The 26,288-nt window shown below is 47.6% G+C and overlaps 1 protein-coding gene across 1 annotated transcript; it reads right to left on the bottom strand.

Moving 5' to 3' along the window:
* Positions 1–1,381: 1,381 nt before the first annotated feature.
* On the bottom strand, positions 1,382–23,043 carry STK25 (serine/threonine kinase 25). The gene is made up of 12 exons (XM_062499212.1): positions 22,947–23,043; positions 22,008–22,123; positions 15,715–15,945; positions 14,520–14,576; positions 13,365–13,473; positions 11,956–12,113; positions 11,514–11,699; positions 10,835–10,980; positions 9,871–9,985; positions 9,509–9,580; positions 6,071–6,207; positions 1,382–3,491 (listed from the first exon to the last, which is right to left on the bottom strand). Exons 2-12 carry the CDS (start codon positions 22,035–22,037, stop codon positions 3,452–3,454), a joined length of 1,281 nt encoding a protein of 426 aa, XP_062355196.1. The 5' UTR covers positions 22,038–22,123; positions 22,947–23,043; the 3' UTR covers positions 1,382–3,451.
* Positions 23,044–26,288: the final 3,245 nt, after the last annotated feature.

The raw sequence follows: 26,288 nt of genomic DNA, 5'->3' as shown, positions 1-26,288 counted from the left end.
ATCCAGTTCTACCCCCTCCCCTCCCATCCCATTCCCACCATGGGCAGGAACACCTTTTACTACACCAAGTTGCTCTAAGTCCTGTCCAACCTGGCCTTGGAGATTTCCAGGGATGGAGCAGCCACAGCTTCTCTGGGCACCCTGTGCCAGGGCCTCACCACCTTCAAATAAAAGAATTTCTTGCTACCATCCCACCCAGCCCTACCCTGTCAGGGTGAAGCCATTCCCCCTTGTCACCCTGGAGCCTTCTCCAGGCTCAACAGCCCCTACACTGAGAGTTTTGCCTCTCCATGCTTGACCTTCATCCAGGATAACAGTCCTGCTTCATTGCTTAAGACTTTGTGCAGTAACTCCTGACACATTTAGCTGTTCTGGTGACTGCTCCCTTCTCCTCCCTGCTCAGAGAAGTGATTCTGTTACACCAGTTAAGTCTTTCACTTCTGCCCCACCACAGCTTTAGCTCTGCTGAAGCAGCAGCAGTTGTGGGCTCCACCAGGGCTGTGCTAGCAGAGCCAAACCCTCTGCTGGGCAGGGTTAGTGCCTGATGGGTACCTCTCAAACTTTCATTTTTATAAGGCATCAGGCACCACTCCAATTACAAGCTCGGCGTTCTCACCTCTGCACTGAACCTGTGCTTCCACACTCCAGCTGCAGGTGAGGCCAGCTCATCACCAGTGTCCTGGCAGCAGCCTGCTGAGCTGAGCACATGGCATTTAGCAAAATTCCCCCAAAAAAGCACAGTCAGAAGTACATTAATCAGTTCTGCTTCTTGGCTGCAAGGGAAAAACAGAGGAGGAGCACTGCTGAGAGTTGGTCACAGCCTCATCTGTACCCTTCACCTCTGTTCCTGCCTGGGAAAGGGCAGTCACAAGGGTTTAAACACTAATTAAAGTGGCATGTCCAACGTGTTCATCCTGTTCCTGAGGTCACACAGGCTCAGGGTTGCCTGGTTCAACCCTTGCTCATGCAGGGCCACATCTGTGCACTGGATTATCACCCAGGATGGAGATTCCACCACCTCCCTGGGCAACCTGGGCCCCCTCCCAGCTGCAGAGATTCCCTGCTGGCAGTTGAGCTTGAGTCTGAAGACTGCAGATAAGGAACAAACTCCAGCAAAAACCTGCAGTGCAGTGTGCCCCAGTGCACAGCCGTACCTTTGTCAATAGCGTGGGCTTCCTGGAGTGCCAGCAGAAAAGACTGATGTGCCTGCAGCTGTTACCCTTGCACACACAGCACTTGGCTCTGTCTCTGGGGTCTCTGTTATAAATGCATGAGGAAGATGCAGGACAAGACCAAGAAGAATGGAGATAAGAGCAGCTGGAACCAATCCTTTTCCCCTAATAACACAGTTACACCAGCCTCATTTGTTTTGTTACTTTATTGAAAGTGGCAGATCCCTTTCAATGGTTTTGAAAAACTAAACCCATTGTAGCTTTGAACACTGGATGAAGGGTGTGTGGATTGTTTCCTTCAAAAAGTTTACTCGTTCCACTGCAGAGCATAAGGACACAGGTACCTTAGCGACACGGTTTGCTACTGCTCTGAACAGCAACTTTAAAAGCAGCAGGGGCTCTTGTGCTGGCCTGCAGCCTCTGCCTTCCCCCTCTCCAAGCATCCTGTCTATACATGAACTTCTCTTCCCGGGGGAAAAGTGGGTTTGTTCTGTTCTTCCTAACTGCAAGCTCTGAGCTGGCTCTCACCACAGAACACTGCTCTGCATCAGAGAGCCAACAGCAGCACCTCTACCGCTGTACAAGTTCATTGTGTTGCTGAGCCTGTATTTATCCATCAGGATAAATAAAGGATAATCATAAGGAAAAGTGAACACCACTCACCAGGATCAGGGAACGTATGGTTCCCCTGAGCTACTTGCAGCCCAGCACTTAAAATCTGCAGGTCTGAAGCTAAGTACCAAAAATCAAGCCTTGTTTCTAACAAAGTGGCCTGTCATTAAAAAAATGCTGAACAGCTCTAACTTTTGTTCTCAGTGGCTCTGGGGTGAGCCATATCATCCACGCACAAACACCCAGACAGAAAGATCTGGGTAACTGAGATCTTGCTGACTTCATGGGAATCTCTTTTCAGTTAGAGAGCAGCTCTCTAAGCAACCAGCTATCAGGGGTTATTTTCCTAAGTTTTTCTAGACCTTTAAAATGTAGATTTAAGAGCTCTGTGCTCACCTGAATTAAAGATTTGCTTTATAAACTAGTATGATACAGAAAGCAAAGCTCCTGGGGATGGCTCTGCTGGAATACCTTAAGCAGCCAACACGGCAGTAGATGCTTTACTTTCTCTGCCACCAAACACCACCCCAGCTTGGCAACTGGAGCAGAGCCCTGGCTGCAGTGAGTCCAGATCCCAGGCTGAAGGAGGAGCCAGAAGGGAAGGCTGAGAAAGGAGAGGGTGTCCTAGAGCAGCTCTTGGGAATCCCCAGCCCTACCACAATGCTGTGAGCAATCCAGTTTATGACTTCCTGTAGAGCACAGGTTCTTGCATCAAAAACTGCTATGTAGTGTCCCTCTGCCTGTGAACCAAAGCCCTGCTGACCTCTGCAGTTGTTGTGTTCCCCCCACTCCCCTTTTTAACCCTTCCTGCCCCATGTGGGCCTGCACAGCTCAGACCAGCACTGCCCAGCCTGCTTTGAGCTGCTGTAGCTGCCAGGAGGATCAAGGACAGGAACTCCACCAGCTCCCACAGCAAACACACCCCCTTTGCCTTCTGCTCCCTGGTGACCCAAAGGCAAGTTCTGCTGCTGCCTCAAGTAGATGAACTAAGGCTTAATACAAAATGATGTCCCAGAGCCAAAAAAAGAACAATCGGCAAACCCATCCTCCTATGAAATGACAGGCTGGGAAAGAGCAACAGTGTTATCAGCTCAGCTGCTGCAGCACTGGAAATCCTTGTTACTTGTGTGTGAAGGGCTAGAAGTGATCCTCCAGAACAACTGGAGAACTGGTCTCATGCTCCCAGAGGCCCTAAATGCCTGGAGAGCTTCTCAACATCCCTGCACTCACACATGACTGCTCACAAACACTTATTTAGGAAGGGCAGGAGACTAAACCCATCAGACTTGCCTGTGAAACATGTATCAATGGAAGAGAATCTCCCTTTTTCCAGCAGCCAGGTATTTACCAGAAACAAGCTGTGAATCAAACCAAGTCAAAATGGACACATCCATTGTAGGAAAACAATTAAAAACTGCATTGATTACATTGTAAAAACAATTAGACCACCCATCTCGGGTTCTGCAAAAGGTCTAAATTGTACTTGCATTGCAAACCCCACCCTGGGTTATCATGGAAACACGGCTAACATGAAGGCTCAGAAATGTCCTGGGGTCCATCACAACGTCACATCCAACGGCAGATGGTGGTCTGGATTAGAGATGTAGTTCTTATGAAGCTGGAAAAAAATCCTTCCCCCCTGACAACAACAGCAGGGAATGTGAGTGTCAGCGGGCAGAGGTCAGGTGGTTCCGACTGTGTGAAAACCTGCAAGAAAGAATTACCAAGGCAGAGCTGGTCAGTACTGGCTGTTTGAAGTTCTCACCTGGAATGGTGCCCAAGGCACCCACCAGCAGGGCTGTGGGGGAAGGGGTCAGGCTGGGTGGGTCTGTGCCCACTCCCACTGCCACTAGATTAAGTCCTGACAGACAAAACCAGCACTTTTAACAAAAAGTCAAGGTGGTTCAACACTTCTCCAGGCTTTTAAGATTCAGTTTTAACCTAATGAGAAGTTTTCAGCACTAGTGTTTTACGATAAGAAAGCAACCAGGTCTTTGAGGTTTTGCAAGCCCCACCCCCCCCCCCCAAAAAAAAACCCCAAGTGTCTTGTGCTTCTGCCCTGTCCAGCAGTTTCATTTCTAGGCTGACAGAAGTGAATGATGCTGAAACAATCACCTGTCTGCAGTCACCCACACACATCCATGTGCAGCTCCTGCTCAGTCAGAGGCCCAGGTTTTACAGGTATCACAGAACATTTCTGTGACCTCCATGGGTCAGCCAGAAGAATGAGTGTTCTCTCCCTGGCCTTAAGTGATTATCAGATGAGGGCCCTACACAAACCCATGGTATATCTGCTTGCATGTTGTTCACTATTTCAGTCAGCATTCGGCTGGAGAGGCTGCAGCCTATGGCTTGGACAGGTACACGCTTTGCTGACTTTAAAACTGGCTGGATTGGCTGAGTCCAGAGAGTGGTGGGGAATGAAGTTACATCCAGCTGGGGCCAATCACTACTAGGGTTCCCCAGGACTCAGTGTTGGGACTAGTCCAGTTTAATGTCTCTATCCATGATCCGGACAAGGAGATTGAGGGACCCCTTAAGTACATTCACAGCAGGCACCATGTTGGGTGGGCATGAAGGTTCTGCAGAGGGATCTGTACAGGCTAGGCCAAGACCAATGATGTGAGGTTCAATAAGGCCAAGTGCCAGGTGCTGCACTGCAGTCCCGCAATGCTCTGCAGTGCTACAGGTTTGGGGCAAAGCAGCTGGAAAGCTCCATGGTAAGGAAAGGACTTTGGGATGCTGCTCAACAGCAGCTGAACATGAGCTGGCATGTCTGCAGGTGGCCTAGAAGGCTGGCCATTGGCCTTGTGTCAGCAGTAGTGTGGCAGCAGGACAAGGGCAGTGACCATACCCCTGTGCTGGGCACTGGTGAGGCCCCTCCTTGAGTGCTGTGTCCTGTTCTGGCCCTCACAAGAAGGACATCGAGGAGCTGGAGCATGTCCAGGGAATGGAACAGAGCTGGGGAAGGGTCCAGAGCACCAGAAGCAGCTGAGGGTGCTGGGAAAGGGGCTCAGCCTGGAGAAAAGGAGGCTCAGGGGGAACGTTGTGGCTCTGCACAGCTCCCTGACAGGAGGGGACAGCCGGGGAGAGTGAGGCTCTTCTCCCAGGGAACAGGGATAGGACAAAATGGAATGACCTCAAGCTGCACCAGTGGAGGCTGAGGCTGGGAATCAGGAAGAATTTCTTCACAGAAAGGGTTGTCATGTATTAGAATGTCCTGTCCAGGATGTAGGAGTCACCAGCCCTTGAGATGTTCAAGAAACAGCTGGATGTGGCACTCCGTGCTCCGGTCTACTTTGACACAGTGGGGATCAGTAAAAGGCTGGATTCCATCTTGGACATCTTTTTCAACCTCAATGATTCTGTTCTATTCAATAGGTCCTTGAGTTACAAGGCAAAAACTTTAACCCACCATAAAGAAATGCTTAGAAAGACTAAGTTCAAGGGTGTAAACTGTAGTCAAGACTACATTGTTTGGGTTGTGTTTACAGGGGCAGCCAGAGCACAGAACAGCTTCTTTTGGTATGGTAGAACACTTCCAGCCTGCTAACCAGGAGGAGCCAAATGTTAAGGTTCTCTCTTGGTAAGGAAAGAGTGAGATTTAGGATAGCCTGCTGTGAAAGGGAGAAAAGCCAAATTCACATTAAATAAAGCCTGATAAATCTGTGACCAGGTTAGCTGTATGGGTACCTACAACACATGGATGTGACTGGACTTGGTACCAGCAGCAGAACCAAGTTTTACCCAGCAAAAAACTAAATTCTCCAGTCTACATTCCTTCACTGGTTTAATAAATAATTCTTGTCAGGAAAAGTACACTTTTGTGTATACCTAAAGGTGGCAAGCAGTGACTAGCTTCAAGTAGTGCCTTCAAGCACATTCCTTGCAATGAAACAGGTATTAATTAACAGAAACTTTCTATTCCAGAAGTGATCTCAATGAGATTTTGCATAGTCCTTGCTGCCTGGTTAATGGAACCAGCAGGGTATCATATGTATACAGATAATGTGCAAAATGAAGGTGATCAACAGCATCTTTCTGTGCCCTACAACATACATCTACACTACAGAAACCTATCCAGTGTGAGAAAAGGCTTCTGAGGCAAAATAACTGTTTCCATTAAATGAAAGCAGTTACAAGAAATGCCACAGGAACTATTAAGGCAGCTGTCATCAATATTCACTTTTTGTCTGTCTCGACTGCTCAGCACTGACCTTTGCACAGCCCTGGAGCACAAGAGCCACGTGGTTCAGTGCCAGCTCACACTCAGCACACTCACTCACCTTTGGACCCTCTCCACCATGTGTGCTATCAGTTTGTCAGAGATGCCTGGGCAGGACTCCTCGGCCAAGCTAAAGGCGTTTTCCAGCTCCTCCATGGCTCCCACATTGCCTCCAGTCTGCTTGTGCTTATCTTTGAGCTGCAACCCAGAAGCAGGTCATTAGGTCCTCATTTTGGTGCAGAAAGCACTGGTCAAGAAGTGCAGCACTGACATTAAGGCCCTTTCCCTCTTACGACTCCACCAGGGTGTAGGAGGGCACCCACATTCCACTTAAATGAACCAAAAAGAGCTCATTTGTAGGTCAGGAAGGTAGAATGTCTGGGGTTAAAATTTGCCTCCAAGTACTAATGGCAACTGAAGCCCTTATCTAACAGGATGTACTCTTAAACAAACTAAATGTTTTAAGAGATGAACCAACAGCCCTGAAAACTTGTAAGTAGTAACAGCACAAAGAAATCCAGGTGTAACTGAAGCAGTATAATCACCTTTGCTGCTAATGACAGCCCAGCACCCAGACACATACACAGGCTCACAGGCAGGCTGGGCAAAATGTATCCAAAGCCAGGAGTTAGTCACCACCACTTTAATAACCACAAAAAAAGTCCTGAGTTGCTTCTAGTGACTGGGAGGCCAAGGCAAACAACTGTGACACCAGGGATCCCGAGCCCCTTGGCCTCCAACACTCCTCTCTAAGGGAGCTTTACCCAGGGGAGTAGGGGAAGAAAGTTCACAGACCAAGATCTCCACACACAGCACCTGCCTCAATTCACATCTCTCATGGTCAGTGCACTCCAACTAGGCCTCTACTTTCCACTTAATTTGAAATACCTACAGCTCTGTTGAGAAGGAATGCCTGACAGGTCACTGGTGCTGAGCCTGAAGGAGTCAGTTGTTCAAAATCCTACATTTCCACCCCAGCAGCAGTTCCCCAACTTCTTCCCACAATATGGTATGATTGCCCCTTCCCCAGGACACTGTCACACAAGGAGCTAAACAACAATCAAGCATCTTGTTGAACAAGCAACATCTGGTCCAGTTCAATTAAGCTCTCAATAGTTCCTGCTGATTAAAGGGCTTTACATAAGCCTCGCAGTTCTTTACCTCTATTCTAGGATCAGCCTTTCCTGTTGTTGGAGCTCACCTCTCCTCAGAAAGCAGAATAAGCTACAGCTGCAGTGAGTCCTGTGCACCAAGTCCCTTGCTGGGAACAAACAGTTCCCAGCCAAAAAGGGTCACTGCCTCCCCCAGTGGGGCACCTGTTCCCTACCACAAAGCTGTGGGAACAACCCACGCACCTCTGCTCAGTCAGAAGTGGCAGGGGCATGGAGGGCAACTCAGTTACACACCAAGGATACAGATTTCTTAGGCCAAAAATAGTTGTGATGCTAAAACCAGGGATTTGATGGGTACCAACCAAAGGCTGGCTGCCTCAGAATAAGCACAGGGTCTGTCCTGGAGGTAAGGTGTGATGTCAGTTTATCATCAGCCTTTGATGCCAAGCCCCTGACCTTCAGCTTGCCTGGCAGCAGCCTGTGATGGGAGCAGTGTGTGCTGGGCTGTCTCTTCCCACTGCAGAAGAGCTCTCTGGAGGCTTGCAGGAGTTAGAAGACTGCATTGAGCTCAACTTTACCAGGCCCAAACATCCCTTTACCTCCCTGCTCCACAATGTTTCCAGATTTGCAGTTGTCCACACCTGTACTTTCAGGTTTCAATATTAACATCCAATAACGACATGTAGGGAAGGCAGATGAAAGATTACAAAGAACATCTCAGTCAGATTTCCATTCACAAAGCCCAGCTACAGCCCCTTTAGGAAAAGAGGGGATCAAGCCTAGCTGGTTTAAGACACAATCTACAGTGGTGAGGAGGACAAAGTTTTCAGTTCTAGCTTCCTACCAACAGCAAAGAATAACACATACAACCAAAAGTGAAGCAGATTTCACCTAGAGAAGTCTTCTTTCAAGTCCCCTCTACTGCACACAAAAGCCAGGTTATTTCAGAGATTGCCCATAACCCTTCCTGCTCCCAATTTCAGTGAGATCTGCAGAGCCAGCAAAAGACTAATCAAAGGAAAGGGGGATCAACAAACTGGGGAAAGGGAGTCAAACTAGCAGAAATTAAATGTCTGGGAAGCCACTTCCTGCCTGGAACTGGTGCAGCAAGGTGAGCAAGGAAAAGTACAAAATGCATTTACAGTCAGAGCCCTGAGCACTCTGCCCCAGGAGGCTCCTAAAACTGAACAGAGACCCAAGTATCAGTGACTGTGCTGCACAAACAAACTGCATCACAAACCAACACGATTTTAATGTGGCTTCATCTCATAGCTCTAGGCCTACAAGACCCAGGTCACTGGCCTCATGCCCTGACCTCTGAAAGTCAAGCTCCATGGAGCACAGAAGAGGCCGGTTAGATAAACTCCCAATTTCCAGACCCTGCTTTTCAGAATTACCTCTGGTTCATGCCATACAGCAAAGCCTCTTTCCACACAGCAGCAGACCTGAGAAAAGAGTAAAGTCTGGAGACTTTTGCTGTAAAAAGCACAGCTCTCTGCTGGGTCATGCCATCAGGATCCAGAAGAGTAACTCCTGAGGACCAGGGATGTCTGTCACCAGCATCTCAAGAACAGAACCCTGACATGCTGCATCTCATTGATTTCTTCCAAAGCATAATCTTCTTTCCCACCCTTCTGCTGGAAAGAGCAACCAGAGCTCACAGCCAGCAGCCCCCTTATGATTCTCCTCCTCTTTCCTGACAACACCACCCAGCTGGAAGGTGAGCTGTCACCTCTCTGCTGATACAGACACCATTCCATCATTAATGGCAGCACTTACTTCAACTCCACACCCCCATCCAGACCACAAGGGAGGGGAACTGGGTAGGTTTTTTAAACTCATTTTCTCTGCCTGCCTTCCAGAAGCTAGGTGGCAGGGAACTCCTTGGTCTTGGTGTGTTACCAATAGCAGTCTTTGCAGAACAAGAAATGGCCTAGTAACCAGCAAAGCCAATTCCTGCTCTAACCCACCTACCCTCCCTATAGTAACTCTGCTTTGGACATGCACGGTGACAGGCCAGCTCAAGTACCTATCTGCTCTAACAGGAGCTGCACTTCAGGCATGGACATCAGAGTCTGGAACTGCCCAGGCATCAACAAGCCTAAGATGCAGGCATGAGACAGATACTTCTCTATCAGATCCTCACCAGAACACAGATTACCAGAAGGGTAATGACCTTCTTCCAAACACAAGTGTTTTCAGGAGGACACACCAGAGATACACTCACTTTCCCCACATATGGTCTAGCCCTTTGAACTGGTACAAATGCTTCAGAGTCCCTTAACCCTACCAGACACCTCACTTCTCCAAATCCTTCCCATTTACTTATCTGTGTCAGGTATCTCTTCATCTCCAAACAGAAGAGACACTAAGAAGGTTCTACTCACCTCCCCAAAAACTGGGTGAACAAGTGTGGAGAGACACTGTGACCGTGGCTGCCTCTTGATGGGCTCAGTAGGCTGGAAAACAACACAAAAAGAAGTTACAAATACAGGCAAAAGCTTCCAGGGCACATGAAGTACTAAGCCTGTGGTGAATCCACTCCATGGCAATCCCATCACCAGATCTTGAGAAAGCCACAAAGTCACAGCACCTTGATGATGTGGAAGAGGCAGGTATGGAGCACCAGCCCTTGGTGCCAGACTGAAGTAAATTTCAGACAGAAAAGGAGTGCCCGGTGGCTTCCCCAAGACACCCAGAACTTCATGTTAGCTCAGTCCACTTCAGGAAGACCAGACAGCACACAGACCTTCTGGGAACCATGAAGAGCCATTCCTTTGTGCAGCTTGCTCAAGGAATTGGGGCGAATGGTTGGTGGGAATGTCCAGATTGGACCTTGGTCTCCATCCTCTGCATCTCCATCACTGTATGTGAAAAGGGGAAAGTCAAGGCAAAGCTTCAGCTTCATACATTGGGGGTTTGCCCATACTGTCCCAGAATCACATTCTCCCCACCCGACTGGCATACTGCTGCAGGTCTTCAGGCTTTTCCCTACCCCATAAAAAAGTCTGAAGAGAAACCACTTCAGTCTCTATAGCACATACACAGCATCAAAGAGATCTGAGCTAAGTACTACATCACATTTCCAAATCACCACATTCATCTTTCTGATCTAGCAAGCTTGAAGCTAGTGCTAGTTAAATTTAGGGGAATTTCAAGACAACCCAAGCTCACAATCAGAGGGGCCAGACTTAGATGTTATAAGCAAATCTCCCCGAGTCCTTGGTCACTCAAGTGGCTGCCACGACAGGTGAAGATCAGCTCTGTGACACCATTCTGGCAATGAAATGCCCTTTCCCCACCCAAGGCCTATAATTTGACTGTCCTCCATGGCAGTGCAAAGATCTACCCCTGAGTATGCATACACAGCAACATACCTCTTGCCAGTTACTAAAGCCTGGAGCTCCTGTAATTAAAGGTGCATAAAATACAGGCAACTAGAGCCCTGTTTTACTGGTTACACTCAGACTAAACATTTCATGTCAGTACTCTTACTCCTTACCCTCAGCCAAGAGGCTCCACAGGTTAAGACCAGAACAGAGAACTGAGCCCCACTGAACAGGAGGTAACAGCCTGGCTCTTTAGGCAGCACTCACTTGCTCCCACAAATGAAACCTCAAAGATAAGATGTCAGGTGGGAAAAGGAGCTGAGCTGTTGGCAGTAGACCACTCTGGGGCAAGCAGGGGCATCCCTCCCTGCAAAATGTACGTACATATCAGAATCGCCAGAACTGGAATCTTCTCCATGGCCCTCTGACTTCCAGCGCTTGAATCGATCGATCAGCTCCATTAGGAATGAGGTTTTCTTGGTGTAGCGTGTGATGAACTTGTGCTTTAGCAATTCTTTAGCTGTCGGTCTCTGGAGCAGATAAGGAAAGCATGTCACATCTAACCACCTCTGCACACTAAACACGTGACTCACTGACTTCAACTGCAATCACAGAATACCCAGAGCTGGAAGGGATGCACAAGGATCATCAAATCCAACTCCTGGCTCTGCACAGGACAGCCCCCAACAATGCTACCAACCCCCAACAAAGTGCCTGAGGGTGTTATCCAAATACTCCTCGAACTCTTGGCAGCCTTCGGGCCACAACCACTGCCCTTAGGAGCTTGTTCCAGTGCCCGACCACCCTCTGGTGGAAAATCCAACCTAAACCTCCCCTAACACAGCCTCATGCCATTCCTTTAGGTCCCATTGCTGGTCATGAGAGAAGTGATCAGCTCTTGCCCGTCCACGTCCTCTCATGAGGAAGTCCTGCCAGGCTCACGTGGCCATCCTGTGAGGTCAGCAACTCTCTCTCTCTCTGGGATTCTGGAACCTTCCTGTTGAAGGAATTTTTGACCTCTGCTGACCTTTACCCAAATTCACAGTTGGGCAGCAATACTCACAAATCTAGGATCCTTATTGAGGCAGGCTTCTACAAACTCCTTGAAGGGCTTGCTGTGGTGACCCTCAAGTGTTGGAGGGTTGTTTTTGGGGATCAAGAAGAGAACCCTCATAGGATGCAAGTCAGAATTTGGAGGCTCTCCCTTTGCTAGTTCAATAGCTGTAATCCCAAGGGACCAGATGTCTGCCTGGAGAAGAGAAGAAGAAGAAGAACACGAACAGCAAGGAGCAACTCTACAACATGAAAGCACAGTTTTAGGACAGCTAATCACATAAATGAGATGTGGCATTTCATATTCAATACACAAATTTCTCCAGCATACCCTGCATCATAACAGAAAATAATAATTCCTGCAGTAAGCAGCACTTCCAATCCCTGTTTCTGTCCTAGCACCACCTTGTGTATAGTAGCCTCAAGCAGCAATCCTCCTGCTCCCAGCTCACCTTGAAGTCATAAGCAGACTGTTTGATGACCTCTGGTGCCATCCAGAATGGAGTCCCCACAAAGGTGTTTCTCTTGATTTGGGTGTCTGTCAACTGTCCAGCCACCCCAAAGTCAGCCAGTTTCACATCTCCTTGTTCCGAGAGCAGCACGTTGGCAGCTATGTGCACAAATAAGCAATTAAGTCTGCTGGCCTCTGAATCACCTCCAGCCCACACAGAACTGAACACTGAGCAGAGCTCTCCTGTGGCACCCTCCTTCACCCCAGTGATAACTCTCAGCCTGGATTTCCAGCCTCAGACCCATTCTAATGCTTTGAGCTCCACTGGGTAAAATGGAACAAGATCATGCACTTTGCTGGATCAGAAGGGGAATATTGCTAAGGTAGGAGCAGGGAGTAGATGTGAAGGGCCACATCATCAATTAGATGTGACTCCTGGCCACACAAAGAAGGGAGGGCAACACAGTCTCTAATGCCCTTGATTTTTTTTTTCCAGAGTAGCATTCAGCATAGTTTAAACAGCAGATCCTTCTAAGGAGTTCAACTAGTACTCTTGTACTAGTTCCCACTCACTTGTAAGACTGTAACGCTGTGTAGATTTGGAAATGGGGGTTTTCTGCAGGACTTCTCATTCTGAGTCCCTACCTAACAACTTTCAGCATTTCCCCATCACTGGCAGCCAACAGCCCTACATATCTTGCAGTGCTAGCAATGTGCAGTCCCACATACACAATTTTCTCCCAATCTCCCTGCATGAGGTTTCTGTGCCCTGCCTGCTCACACCCCTTCCTGCAGTGGGTCAGAGTTAGGAGCATCTGGCCCTCCAGCTCCACATCAGCTCCCCAGCACTGTCCCTCCATCCTCCTGCAGAACTTTGATGATCTGGGCTTGCTGGGACACTGCTCTTCAGGAGGCAGATGCCAGCTCTCTGTACACTGCACATAGCCAGTGACTATAAAAAAACACAACAGGATAAGCTGACACAAGCTGCCCTGATTTTCTAGGGCTGTGAACCCTGCATGAGGACAGCTCACGTCTGCTGTGAGCTACAACCACAATAACCAGCACACACACCTTTGGGGTCCAGCAGCAAAACAAATTTTCAGACACAAGTCAGCTAATATCTGAGCATGCTTTTCACTGACTCCTCTGCTTCAGCTCCCTGACTGTCCAAACTCCAAGTGTCAGGGAAGAGCTACAGATCCTTACTGTTACTCCAATCTTAAAGACATGAAAAGCATGAGTTGTGATACAGTGACAAGCATCAGATTCAATAAACAGCAACCCAACAACAAAGAACCACTGAGAAACAGTCTTTGAAACCTTGCAGATTATGGTGAATATAATATCTCTGAGTATTATGTTACTAACATCCCTTACAAGACAGGGACCTGAGCTCTCCAATCTTACCTTTGATGTCTCTGTGGATCTTCCTCTCTGAATGTAAATAATCCAAACCCTTTAGGATTTCTCTCAGGATAGTAGCTATGTAAGTCTCCTCCAGTGGTCCTGGCTTCAGCTGTTAAAAGGCATAAAAATGACTTAAAAGAGGGTGACTGATGCCTTGGATTTTCCAGGCTCTCAGTCTGTTACTTGGAAACCTTGGCCAAGCATGTTGTACTCAGCAGGAAGCACCTTCTTGCACACCTGATGCACAAGCTACAAGCAGAATGCTGGTGTTTATACCTGGCAGCATTCAATGCAAAAACTTTGGGGGATTTTCTGCTAGTCTATCTATCCAAGTCTGCTAGTCTATCTATCAAAGGCTTCCCAAACAAGCAGCATTTCATCTCTCACTTTGGCCTGGAAATACATTGGCCAGCAGAACATTTTAACAGTTTCTCTTGTTCAGGTCTCTTTGCCAGCATGCAAGTACTGAATTTCAGCCTCTGAGACTTCAACCCTCAGGCTGTGGAGTACTGAATCAAAGCTCTCCTTTCCATCAGTTCCCCTCTAACCAAGTCCTGCCTTCTCAGTGCAATAACTGAGGTTCTGACACTCAGATAACTTCTGCTGATGACAGCCCCCCACTACACCTTCCTCCAAGTCACTGTAGGCTCAGCAGTTTTCCCTACATCATTAGTTACCACTCTGGAAAAATGGGTGTTATTGTCCTAAAGAGAAGAGAAAAATGCTGTCACAGAATACAGTGCAGCAGACCTTTGCCTACGGAAAAATTCTGCATTTGTATGCTCTCAAAATTTGGGTTAACTTAATCACAGACTATGTCTTTACTGAGTAATACCATGACTCTGATTAGGCGAAGTACAGATCTGCACTGCTCAAAAACAACTGGCTGTGCTCACTTTTCAGTTCACTGGCTCCTTCCATTATAGAGCAGCACAGCATGCTGGACAACAGTGCTGGGACAGCTGGGCTCCATGAAAACATTCCCTCTGTCCTGGGATAAGCATAACCAACATGTCTGTCCTGCACTGCTTACCCCTCGGGCACAGGGCTGCCAGAAGGATGGTATGTGGTAAGTGAGTGTCTGGCTTATGGGCATTTCACAAACCAAGTATTCAGTCAGTACTTTTCATAGTCCAGAACTTGCCACTTACTCACCAAATCCAGGGCTGAACCTCCTCCCAAGTACTCCATGATTATCCACAGCTTAGTGCCCTGCAAGCAAGAGCACAAATCAAGAGCAAAGACAGTAATGAAAACAGACAGAAAAGTGAAGCACTTATGATGCAGCAAGACACAAGAGTAGTTCTGTACACAATCCAGGAGATGCTGCACACTGCAGCTCTCAGGGGCTTAAGGCAGGAGCCCCAAGCTTCCTCTTTTCTGCTGACACAGCATTATAGAGGCAGACCTGTCTCCAGCACATTTCTAACTCTCAGTCTGCAATTTCACCTGGGCAAGTGCCCCTACAGGCACCAGACTGCCCAGCCCACAGACAGGCTTATTACCAGGTTGGAGCCCTTTAACATTTCTCCAACAGCTCATCCCACTCAAGTCCTTCTTGGCAATGGCAGGGGAGCATTGCAGCCTTTGATCTCATTAAAAGGGCTGCCAGCTTGAAGGGTACAACTGGCAAGACATTCTAAACTTCTCAGAGAAGAGATTTCATGCTGAGGTTTGTAGGGTCCCAACAGAAGATAGGCAGCAGGTGCACGAAACTATAGCAGAAGGCTAAGAAAATGCATTATGACCTTTGAAAAATAAGGGAGGAATACTCAGGACCCAAAGAGCTCAGGAACTGCAGTCTCACTGTTACATTCATCTCCAGCAGCCAGCATGCATAGGCCTTTTCTGATCAACACTACTTCCATTAGGGATTCCTAAACCTGTTCTCAATGGAAGCAGTATCAGTACTCCTCCACAGGGTGAAAAGAATATGAACTGAGTCTTTCTGATGAAGTAGTTTCAACCTCCTCTTTTCTTCAGAGGCATAAACCCCTCAGTAGTACTGCCTTAAGACTGTGCTATTCTGGAAAAGTATTTCACCAACTTCCTTTCCAGAAGCGTCAGACCAGGGAAAGTTTAGTCTTCAACACATAATTTGCTCTCCAGTGAAGTACCCTAGTCTTGGTACTACAAAGTACAGGGCACCTCATTTCCATGTGCTTAGCAAGTGCCTTAAAGCCCAGTCTGCTATTGAGTACACATCAACGTTGTGAGCAGAGCCACCACTGCTCCTGTTCCACTCACACACCACTTTGCAATGCCATGTGCCACCATCCACTGCAGCATCCACAGAGGAGCCCTCCCCATTCCCAAACTACTGGCAAGGAATCACCATGGTTTGTCCTACCTTCAAGTAGGAGCCATAGTACCGGGTAATGTAGGGACTATCACACTGGCTGAGCACAGTGATCTCCTGCTGAATGTCCTCAATCTCGTCCTCAGCCTCCTCCAGATCAATGATCTTGATAGCAACCACTTCCTTGGTGCGGTTGTCGATCCCTTTATACACTTCACCAAACGATCCTTTGCCGATCCGCTCCAGCTTGGTGAACAGCTCCTCAGGATCCACCCTGGAGTGCTAAACCACGGAGCAGAGACGGGAAAATCCATTAAGTTCTCAGGCTGCAGAGCACCACACATACCCATACAGCTCATCTCTGTATCTGTGCACCTACTATGTTGATAAATTCATCTGAAATTTGTGTATCCTAAACTGTCTCAGAAACTTAACACAGAATATATCCAAGATTAGAACTGAAGAAATCTTTTCCCACAGGCTTTCCAGCCCTGCACAGCACAGTGGGGGAGGAAAAGGAGGGAAGTCCAGCACGAGAATGTCAGCAACTATCACTGTGGAAAGTGTCAGCTCCACTGGGACAGGGCTGCTCAACTGCAGGCACCAACTGGTGCCACAGCAGCTCCTTGAGTGAGCATCTGTTCCCACTTCAATACAGACCAGCAAGTGGTACCAGTACCAGCTTTCTCTTGAAAATCTGCATGAGAAAATGGGCACAAGCAAGAGGCCATAAAAATGTTTCCCCAGTTAGCCTTCCCGCACTCAAAGACTGAAATGATTAGAAAGATCTGCACCCTTCCCTACTTATCTGGAGGGTGAAATATTACAGTAATATGAATTCACATTTACTGTCTTCCCTGCTGCAGCATGATTTCCAGGCAGCAGCCAGCCCAGCTCTCCTCAGACATCTGCAGATGGAGCCTCACATCTTTTGGAAGGTCAGCAGCAAGGAGGAGGCAGGAGAGCAGAATGGACACTCCATCTACCTCACCTGCTTTTGCGTACCAGCCTCTTCTCTGTCTGGAATACCCAGATGCAAAGGCAAACAGCATCTCCTTCATTAGATAAACACATCAACTAGGCAGTTACTAACAGAGAAATACTGACTTTTTAATAGCAGGTGCACAGTTAATTCTTTATTAAGGTGAGTATGGGTAAGAAATGGAATAAATCACAGTCACCTTCTCGTGATATTTAATTCAGTCCACCTGCACACCAGGAGGCCCTTGATGCTACTGAAATACTCTTTGTGATTAGTTTTCCTGCCTTTAAATTTTTTTTAAAGTTTGAAAAAAATCTCTGGAAAATATGGCCTGACCTTAGGAAGCAGCCAAACCATTAGAAGGAATTTTCCACACCCAGACCTTCTGAGTCTCAGCTCCAACATGTCACTCAGTGAGAGTGCTCTCTCACAAGGGCCTTGAGTTGGCAGATTTTATCAGAGAACATGGAAGCTGAATTTTTCCATCTCATACCAGGTTCTAGCAGCAGGCCCTCACTGAACAGCCTAAGGTGTTGCTTAATGATTAAGCCAGTCTGTCATCACAGGTTGTTTGCCTTCTGTGCATTGCTATAAGCCAGGCCCAGGTGAGCTTTACAGGTAGCTCACTCAACAGGATTTGTACACAAACTCCAGTCCAAGATACAGAAGGATAACCAAATATCCTTTTGCATCCCTAGAAACACCCAAACAGGCTGTACTTTGAACAAATGCACTGGAAACGGACTAGATGGGATGTTCTGAGATAAAAAAGAACTGGAGATACATAGCAGACTGGAGAGAGGGAGGTGGGGGGAGGAGGATTTGAGCTTGAGAAACGTTAGGGGACAACATGAGAATGATGACTGCAGGCAGGGAGAACAGTCTGACTAGTCCAGGCTCACTACAGACCAGGAGCAGTTTCCACCCCCTGACTGAGCTGGAGGAAGGGGGAAGAAAGTGCCCCAGATACTATTGTGCACAGTGACCTACTGCACCCAAAAATGGCTACCAATACATCAGTCACTCCCACACATCAGGGAGAATAAGATCATCATCTCCTAGAAGCACCTCCTCAGCTCAGAAAAGATACATGAATACTGCAGGAAAGCAAACCTTCAAGAAAACATTCCTCCCCTTCTATGTAACTTTTCCATGAGGTAAGAAACAGCAAAGTGGAAGTAACTGCTCCCCCTTCAGCTTGGTAGGGCATATCAGAGAATCAGGACTGATTTCTCCAGATCAACACATCAAACCTGAAGCTGTGGCAGGCAGCTTTAGGGACAACCACTTTATGTAGCAGGCTCTCTAATCATAGACAGTTTTGTAAACAAGCTTCCAGACTTGGATGTTGGTTTACCCTGTTTTCCATAGAACAAAGAAGTTCAGTTGGGTGCTGTGAAGGAAACAAAGCTTCCTGACAAGCAGACAGAAATTTTGCCTAAGGGACTCAGGAAAACAATGTAACTGATGGGCAGATGAGACAGGCCCACCTCCATTAGGGTGGAAACATTAGGACACTACTTTGTAGGTACTGGATTTACCTTCCCAGTACTGACCTGGAAATGCTTTAGAACTCCCAGATGATGGGGAAGGAGACTGACTCTATGGAAGGCCTGAGGATGAATATCCCTTGATGCACTGGCCAAACTGCAGAAACCAGACCCAGCAACAGAAAGAACCCAGGGAACCAGTACAGGGCCAAGGGGTACAGTCATTCCAGCCACAGTTACAGTCTCTGGACACTGCTGGATGAATTTCTTCCCTTTCTGTAAACAGGGAGGAGGAAGCAGGCCCATCCCCAAGTCAGCTCAAGAGAACACCTTGTGAACTACCATTGTGGACACCACAGAAGAAACTGCCAGGTGGCATTTCCAGCAACTCTGAATTTCCATAACAAGCTAAGATGTCCTGTCTGCAGGACAGTGTTCAAAAGCCCTTGGCCATTAAAAAAAATCCAGTTTGAGACACCACATGATGAGCTGTGCTGACAAACAAAAATGCTCAGATTTGTGGGCATAAAGGCCTCAGCACTCATCAGAGAGCAGCACAAATGCAGTTCCACCAGGAATGGAGAGTTATGGAACTGCACTGCTCTGTCAGGAGAGAGAAGGATGCACTCCATGAGCCTGACTCTCCCCTTCTCCAACACACCTGCACCTGCAAAGCACCCTGGTGAGAAATGTAACAAGCACCATCCTTCCCTCTCCTAAATATGAATTATCTCAGTACCAGTCATCTTGTTAGAGAACCACCCTGTCTGGAAATCCATCCTCTGGAATTGCACTGCTGCAAATACACCTGGAAAATTTCATTAGTAGGTAGCAAGAAAATCCAGATGAAATACTTTATACCTGCTTAAATGAGCACAGATAACCCAAAGCAGCTCATTAGGACCTTTGCAACTGCTAACCAGCTTGGGTTCTTCCCATTTTTCTTCCACATTGACAGAACCCATCAGAGCTGAAAACAGTGGCTGCTCCTTGCCCTACTACAGTATGTAAAGCTGTTAAGGGATAGTCACTGTATTTCAACTTTTTACACAGCAGTTCTGAAGCAAAAAGCCTCCTGCTGTTCCTCTCCACTGAGAGCAGTCAGTCAGGCACTAGAGATGGCTCAGGCAGGCCTGGGCAGGCTTTGGAGGGAGAGCACATAAAGAACCATCTCAGCTCTAAGTGCAGGAAGGGAGTAAGTATGAGAGGAGTGATGACAATTTCCTAGTAATGTGCTACACTTCTGCCCTCCAGGATCCAATCTCACAGCACAGGAAAGAAGGATGCTCTGTCCTGACAGGCGTGGGAGTATCTGCCATCCTGACTGATGATACCATGTTTTAAAACAGACCAACTCACTGCAGCCACCAGCAATTAGGAATTGCAGTGTGTTATGAGACAAGCCTGGCAGTAACACCAGATGCTTCAAGGGGAAAGAATGGTTTTGGCAGCTCTGCCACCTCCAGCTGTGGAGACATGATATCCACAGTCTTTGAGAAGATGTGGGTAAGTACTAGAGAGGAAGGGTAAGTATCTGCCCTCATTTCAAAGCTACTGCCTGGAAAGATAAGCTGCATATTGGGAACAGAAGCAAACACCATTTGAACCAGATGAAGATCTTCTCTCTGGGCCATGTCCAGCTGGAGCTTAGTCTCAAAATATTCAAGAGTAAGAATCACGCCTGCATTTGTTGCATAAAACACAGAGGGTTGCTTAAACCCTTTTGGAAATGAGAACTCCTTCATCTGGGGTAGGTTGGAATTGGAATCACTGTTCCATATGGGAGAAGATTGCCAAGGCCACAATATGAGCTGAAGCTGACTAGGAATGTGGGAACTTCAAAGGGTTTATGTGGAACTACAGCCACATTTAGTGTTATTTCTGACTAGAGCACTTTCCACCCAGCCAAACAAACAAACAATTTTGCTCTGCCAAACACAGTGGAAGAAGGAAGTTGGTTTTAATAGAACTCATCTGCTCTTCTCTTTCCCTCATTGCATCCTCTGCTCCCCACCTTCCCACCCAGCATGCTGAACACTCACCTCTGGGCTACCAGCAGTCTCTTCGGTGAAATCAGCTTTTATCTGGAACCATCTGAAAGCTTCCCTGTCTATACAAAATGTCTGCACAGCTCTCTGCAACTGCCAAAACCTAGGACAGTTTTGAATTTCTGGAGTATAGAAAAGAGGGAAGCTTTTGTTCAACACTTGTAACACGCATGCTTGTCTGAGACTCCCACCTCTCTTCACAGACATTATTCTTTTGCTTCAGGAGGCGAAGCATTACTTAGCCAAAAAAACCTAAATGGCTTCTCCAAGGTCAGGTAAGGAACAGCAAATCTAGAAAGAGAGCTCATATCAGAGCTTTATACATAGTAACTAACATAAATACATCACCTGGCAGACAGAGCTTCAGACCAAGAGTGGAGGATGTTAACATCACAAGGGAGCCAAGGAAAGAGAGGAGACAACCAGCTGAGGCAGGAAAATGGAAGCACAGAGGCAGAGTAGCCTGGGCAGTGGCCTAAGATAACCCTGCCCATCAGCACCAGAACTGAGAATCAAAGACAAGTCAAGCCCAATGACATCCCAAATGTCAGTCTTAGTCTCCTGATTTTCACAGCACCTCCCACTGCTCCCTAAATCCCAGTGAAGAAAACTTCAGGCCAGTTCCTACTGCCCTCCCAGCAAGCCTCAGTTACACAGATCATGAGGTTCCACCAGGGATTCCTGAAAAGACTGGAGGAATGGACAGCACAGACTGGTTTCCTACTCCAAGACCAGACAGAGAGTCATGTGATGACGGGGTCTGAGAATGCCTAACATTTCCATAATAAATTCGAGAGCTGAAACCACTAGAATGCTGATAAGCTTCGTGAGTGAATGCTGTGTACAAAAAAAGCTTCAGAGCAACCTCCTCTGCAGCTACAGAGCTCAGTTTTCAGCCTTAACCAGACAGTATCCTTCCCTTTCTCTCCCTGCACAGTGACTCAGCCAGGCATTATATTTACATTTAATTCTATACACACTTTGGGGAAACAGTTGATGTGAAAGACAGCATGCAAACTAAGGTGCATTGCAAATCAATTTTAAATCAGTAAAGGTTCAGAGAAAACATTACATCAAACCACTGAAAGCTTTTAGTAATTCTGCACCTAGGAGCAGAACAGAGTGATGACCCAAAACATGGTTTAAGAAGACCTATGTTCAGTATTGACATCTGCCAATAATCAAACACACCCCACAACCGAATTCAGAGGGAAGAAGAAGATGCAAGCCAATATTATTAATGTGGTTTAGCTTTCAGTCCCAAATCCTGGCATCATCTTTCCACACTCCTCTTACGAAAATGTCACCGCAACAGCAGCATTTAACCATATCCATGGAGGCTGAGATCTCCTGGAAGAATTATGACCCAGTATCAAATATCACTGCCTCTCATGCAGCAAGTTTACAAGCACCATTTTTCTGAGACTAATGCCATGAACACTTTGGGAAGGTATGTCTGGCAGAGCCAGCTTACACAGTTTTTCTGTTCCCATTTCTAGACTTCCTCTTCCAAAAATACTTAGAAAGCCAGTGACTCCTGTCTCCCTAAAAACAACACAGTTAATCCCAGAGAAAGGCTCCATAGTGGGTGAAGAATTCACTTTCTGTATGGCTGGCAACACAACACTATCAGCCCAACACCAGGCACAGAGTAAGACACAGGTCAATCAGCTAACAAGAGTAAGCTGAGAGCTGTGCATGAGCGATAAAGAGTGGCAAAAAGTGATTTTCTGGTTATTTGTTTGAAACTCTTGTATCAAGAGCAAACAGCATCATGTAAACCCTTGAAGAGAGTTTTAAAACAAATTTTTAATCACCACTTACCTGGCTAGCAAATTCTCTCAGGTGAGCCATGCCTACAGGGTGGAGTTTTTTGCAGAATCAGGGAGGATTAGGATGTTGCAGCACAGCAGGAAAGTGATGATTTCTCCACTGGTCAACTGTGACAAGGAAGAACACATAGCTCTCAAGTGAGGTTCTTGAAAGCTGGCTCATTCCCCTGAAGAGTTACTTGCATCTTTCTTCTCTCCTTGATCTGAAGTGCTCCTTGAACCTGCCAACATGTCCTAAGTACACCAGACCCTCCTTGCACACTGCATTTCTCAATTCTTTACAGAAATGCCTTCCAGATGTGTCAAGGAACCTCACTCTAATATTACACACTGACCAAACCCCAGGCTCCATTTTCCCTACCATTACCTCAGCATGCTCCCCAGTATTATAGCTAGCCCCACAATTCTACTGCCTCACCACCACTCCCAGCATCTTCAGACATTCTTTTTCTCCTGCTCCTCCTCAGCAATCCTCTCACTGAGAGCACTCCTCCGCTCTCACTACCCCCTGGCAAAGCTCAGCAGCTCAGCACACACCTTCCTCTTCAGGGAACCCCAACCCTGCACCATCCCGGCCGCTCCGTCTCCGGTGCTCCCTAATTCTATTCTCCTTAGCCGTCCTTCCCTCCACCGCAGCAACAGCTGAGCCCCAGCCCGGTCCGGCCCCCTCGGCCCAGCCCTCTCCAAGGCCCCCGACCCCAGCATCGCCCATCACGGTGCGGCCCCACAGCTCCGCTCTACCCACACCGCCGTCACGGACACCTCTGCCCACCTCCCGCCTCACAGATCTCTCCCCTCCCGCGTTCCTCTGGTCATCATGGGCTACTCATCGCACCCACCCCGCCCGGCACCCTCAGAGTCCCTCTGCGGCGCATCGCAGCCCCACCCGGACCGCGCAGGCCCGCCCGGCCCTGAGCGCTGCCACACCTACGGGCAGCGCTGCGCCGCTGTCGGGAGCGCCATGCCGGGCCCTGGCACACGGAGCCGCCGCCGCTCCGGGCCGCCCCGGGACACCAGGCGCGGCGGGGGTGGGGGGGGGGGGGGAACGCCGGGCCGGGCGCAGCAACACGGCGCGGCTGTGGGGGAGGCCGCAACGCGCGGCACGCCGGAAGTTGTAGTTTCCACGCGGCGCCACCCGGCAGTAGGATAGAGTTCCTGGACTACCGTGCCCAGAATGCCGCGCGCGCAGGGGCGGGGCGGAGCGCAGGGCGGGGCGGTGGCGCGGGGATGGCTGGGGCGGGGAGTCCTGAGGCGCGGGGGGGCGGCGCGACTCCCGAGCAGCGGCGAGGAAGGGTTGGAGGGACTGTGGCTTTTGTCCTCACGGGGCTGTGCCCTGGAGCCCCTCGGGTGACGCTAGGCAGGCCCGTCCTCAGCTTCTGCCTGCTGCTCCTCCTCGTGAGGGTGAAGGGACGGACGCTCCCTCACGGCCTCGTCCTCAGCGCTGCATTTGCGGGGTTGGGCTTTCCTTCGCGTGCTGTAATGTCTGTGACTGATACACGTTTTTCAAAGGAAGAAAAAAAAAAAAAAGATTAATTTTCTTGCTAAGCAGCTTTAACGCTGGTCATGCATTTCTTCCCTGCATCGAACAAACCAGGCACAGCTTTCCCCTGGCGCTGACACACAACGCCTTTATCACAACCTCCTGTTTCTAACGGTGAGCTGGTGCTGCTCTGAAGCACAGGTGAGCTGTAGCAAGAGGAGCAACCCTGGGAACTGTCGCTGCGTGAACAGATGGGTCTGGGCAGCAGCCAGCAGCTCCCCCACATTCCTCCTGTTCCCTCCTGCTTTGCCTCCCCCATCAGTCGCCTTTCTCTCTGTTTCCCTGCCCTGATCAAATCAATCAGCACTTTGAGATACTTGAGTGAAAACATCAAATAGATACAGTACAGGTATTAAAAGCTCCTGCAATGAGAGTCTGTTTTTGTATTTAAATCAACTGTGCCTCACTGGAAGTTTTTCACAAAGCTCTCTTGACTGTAGGATCCTTGGGTTGCTGGAACTTTGAGTTTATACCTGCAGACCCAGCCTTCTAGCCACACAAAATCACACCATCTTGTCTCATAAAAAACTGTATTCCAGCATGACATCTTTACTTAGGAGACCTATGAACAGACACAGAAATCAAAGCTTAATGTGAAGCAGGATAGGAAGGAGAATTAATTTCTGCCATGGTTCCACTGCAGCAAGGACCAAGGTGTGAACTGTTCTTGGAGCCCCTCTGTATGTTACTTAATGATCATTTGACCCCAATACCTCAGCTCTCCACTTTTTGTCGCATGTACAGTCATTAATTTAGCCACCGTTGGCATGAGGCCAAAGGGCAGAAAAATAAAAGTGCATGTTAATTAGCCAAAGTAATAAAGCCAAAAAACCAAGTCTGAACATACACACAGGAACAGCAATTTATTTGTTTTGTCAGTTCAGGATAAGTCTTTCATAAGGGAGATTGTCACATAGGGTTAGCAAGGCAATTCCCTCTGAAATTGCTGAAGCTAGCTTATGTGCACAGAAGACAGAGGGGCTCAAATGTGGGCTGCTGTTTTTCCTTGTCTGCTTTGTGGCCTGTTGCTCCATGAATGGGGCAGGAGAGACTGTGTGTGGGATTTTGGTCTGGCCAGCCTCTGGAAGATACCATTTATGGATCAGTAGCTGGTCACTTTGGACACTTTGGTTGGGACAAGCTGGGGATACAGGGCCTAAAGATGATTGCTCTGTTGTCAGGCAGCTGTTCCTGGGCCTGTTTTGTAGGGGAGAGGATTATAATGTGCTCAGAAGAATGCAGAAATAAATTCTGACTCTGGGGAAGCAGGTATCCCTGACTTCTCCACTTTTCTAAACGTTTGTATCCATCATCACCTCCATTTGATTTCCTGAATGTATCAACTGAAGACAAAGTCTTGTTACCTGGTTTACAGTCAGTGCTAGTTCCTAGCATGTTAGTTCCTTCTCTTTTATTTCTTTTTTTTTTTCATTTATTTTAACAATAACAGCTGCAACTACAGAACAACCACACCACAAGTTGTGGATGTATATAGATATAATTTTTACTTCAGTACCCTGAAGTTACCTGTGCATTGCACCATCTACCTCCACTGCAAGAAACCCAGTCCCTGCCTCCAGGAAATCTATGTTTGGAAAAAGCCAGCTAAGCAAGTGCAAAAGAGGAGTTATTTCAGTTAGAGGAAAGCACCTGAGAGTTAATTACATGCTGAAGTGCCCAAGCCTGCAATACTTAGGTTGCTGAGTGTTCAGGGTTACAGCTTTCACCTGGTCCTGGGAAACAGTGCTGTGGGAAAGGGAACTTTGGGCATCTCTTGTATGGGGTTTCTTCTATTGTTAAGGTTTCTAACTGCTTTTTTTGAAGTTATGTGTTCTCTGTTGTATGATTTTCAAGAGCATAAGGTTGTTAATTTTTTTCTTCTCCCTTTTCTAGTTCCTTTTGTTAAAGCAAAAGGACAAACCTATTGAATAATAATAAAAAATTGGTTAAAAGCTGGTGACATAAAAATGTAGTATTTAAACAAGTCTTCTGTTCAACACCCTGCCCCTACACCTCATGTCAATTATGAAAACTACTAAGTAAGCTGTGCTGTAGTCCCCATTCCCATGGCAAGTTTTGTGTGTCCATGAAGTCTGCTTTTTTTCCTGTCCACAGAATTAGAGACTTTATCAGAGATGTGTTAGTCAAAATTGCTAAATACTCTCTCTATAAAAAAACATTTATTTTTAAAAATTGATGCTTTCTGCTGACAGTGTGGAATACACACTGCTTGAGATAATCGTTATAATTCTCACATAAAAGATAAATCTTGACCCAGGTATTTAGAGCTTTTGCTCAATGAGCTGACACACCTGGCTGTGTTTCCGTGAAGTGCAGAGAAGAGTGTGAATAGTTATAAGAAGCTTTGACTGACATGGTCTTAAATGTCCCACTAAAGTAACTCAGCTTTTCCTTTTTGTTACAGAGTGCTAGTAAATCACCAGAGGACCTGTAGCCCTCTCTCCTGATGCTCTCTTCCCTCTATCTATGCCTTAGAGAACAAGGAACTTTTCAGCAAGACATCTCAGAGCTGCCTTCCTACTTGAAAGTAAAATGCTGCAGTTGTATGGCTGTATTCTCATCTGTTGCATACGTGCTTGGGTCAGACAGGGAAGGGGTAAGAGGGTATGAAAAGAGAATCATGGAATCCTATAAGCTGCAAAAGCCCTCTCAGACCATCGAGTCCATCTGTCCCCCCAGCACCAACCCGTGTCCCCAAGTGCTACATCCACA

Source organism: Cinclus cinclus, chromosome 10, assembly GCF_963662255.1.
Source record: "Cinclus cinclus chromosome 10, bCinCin1.1, whole genome shotgun sequence".
Lineage (NCBI taxonomy): Eukaryota > Metazoa > Chordata > Aves > Passeriformes > Cinclidae > Cinclus > Cinclus cinclus.
Note: the sequence above shows the minus strand (reverse complement) of the source record. Positions and strands in the feature narration are given on the sequence as shown.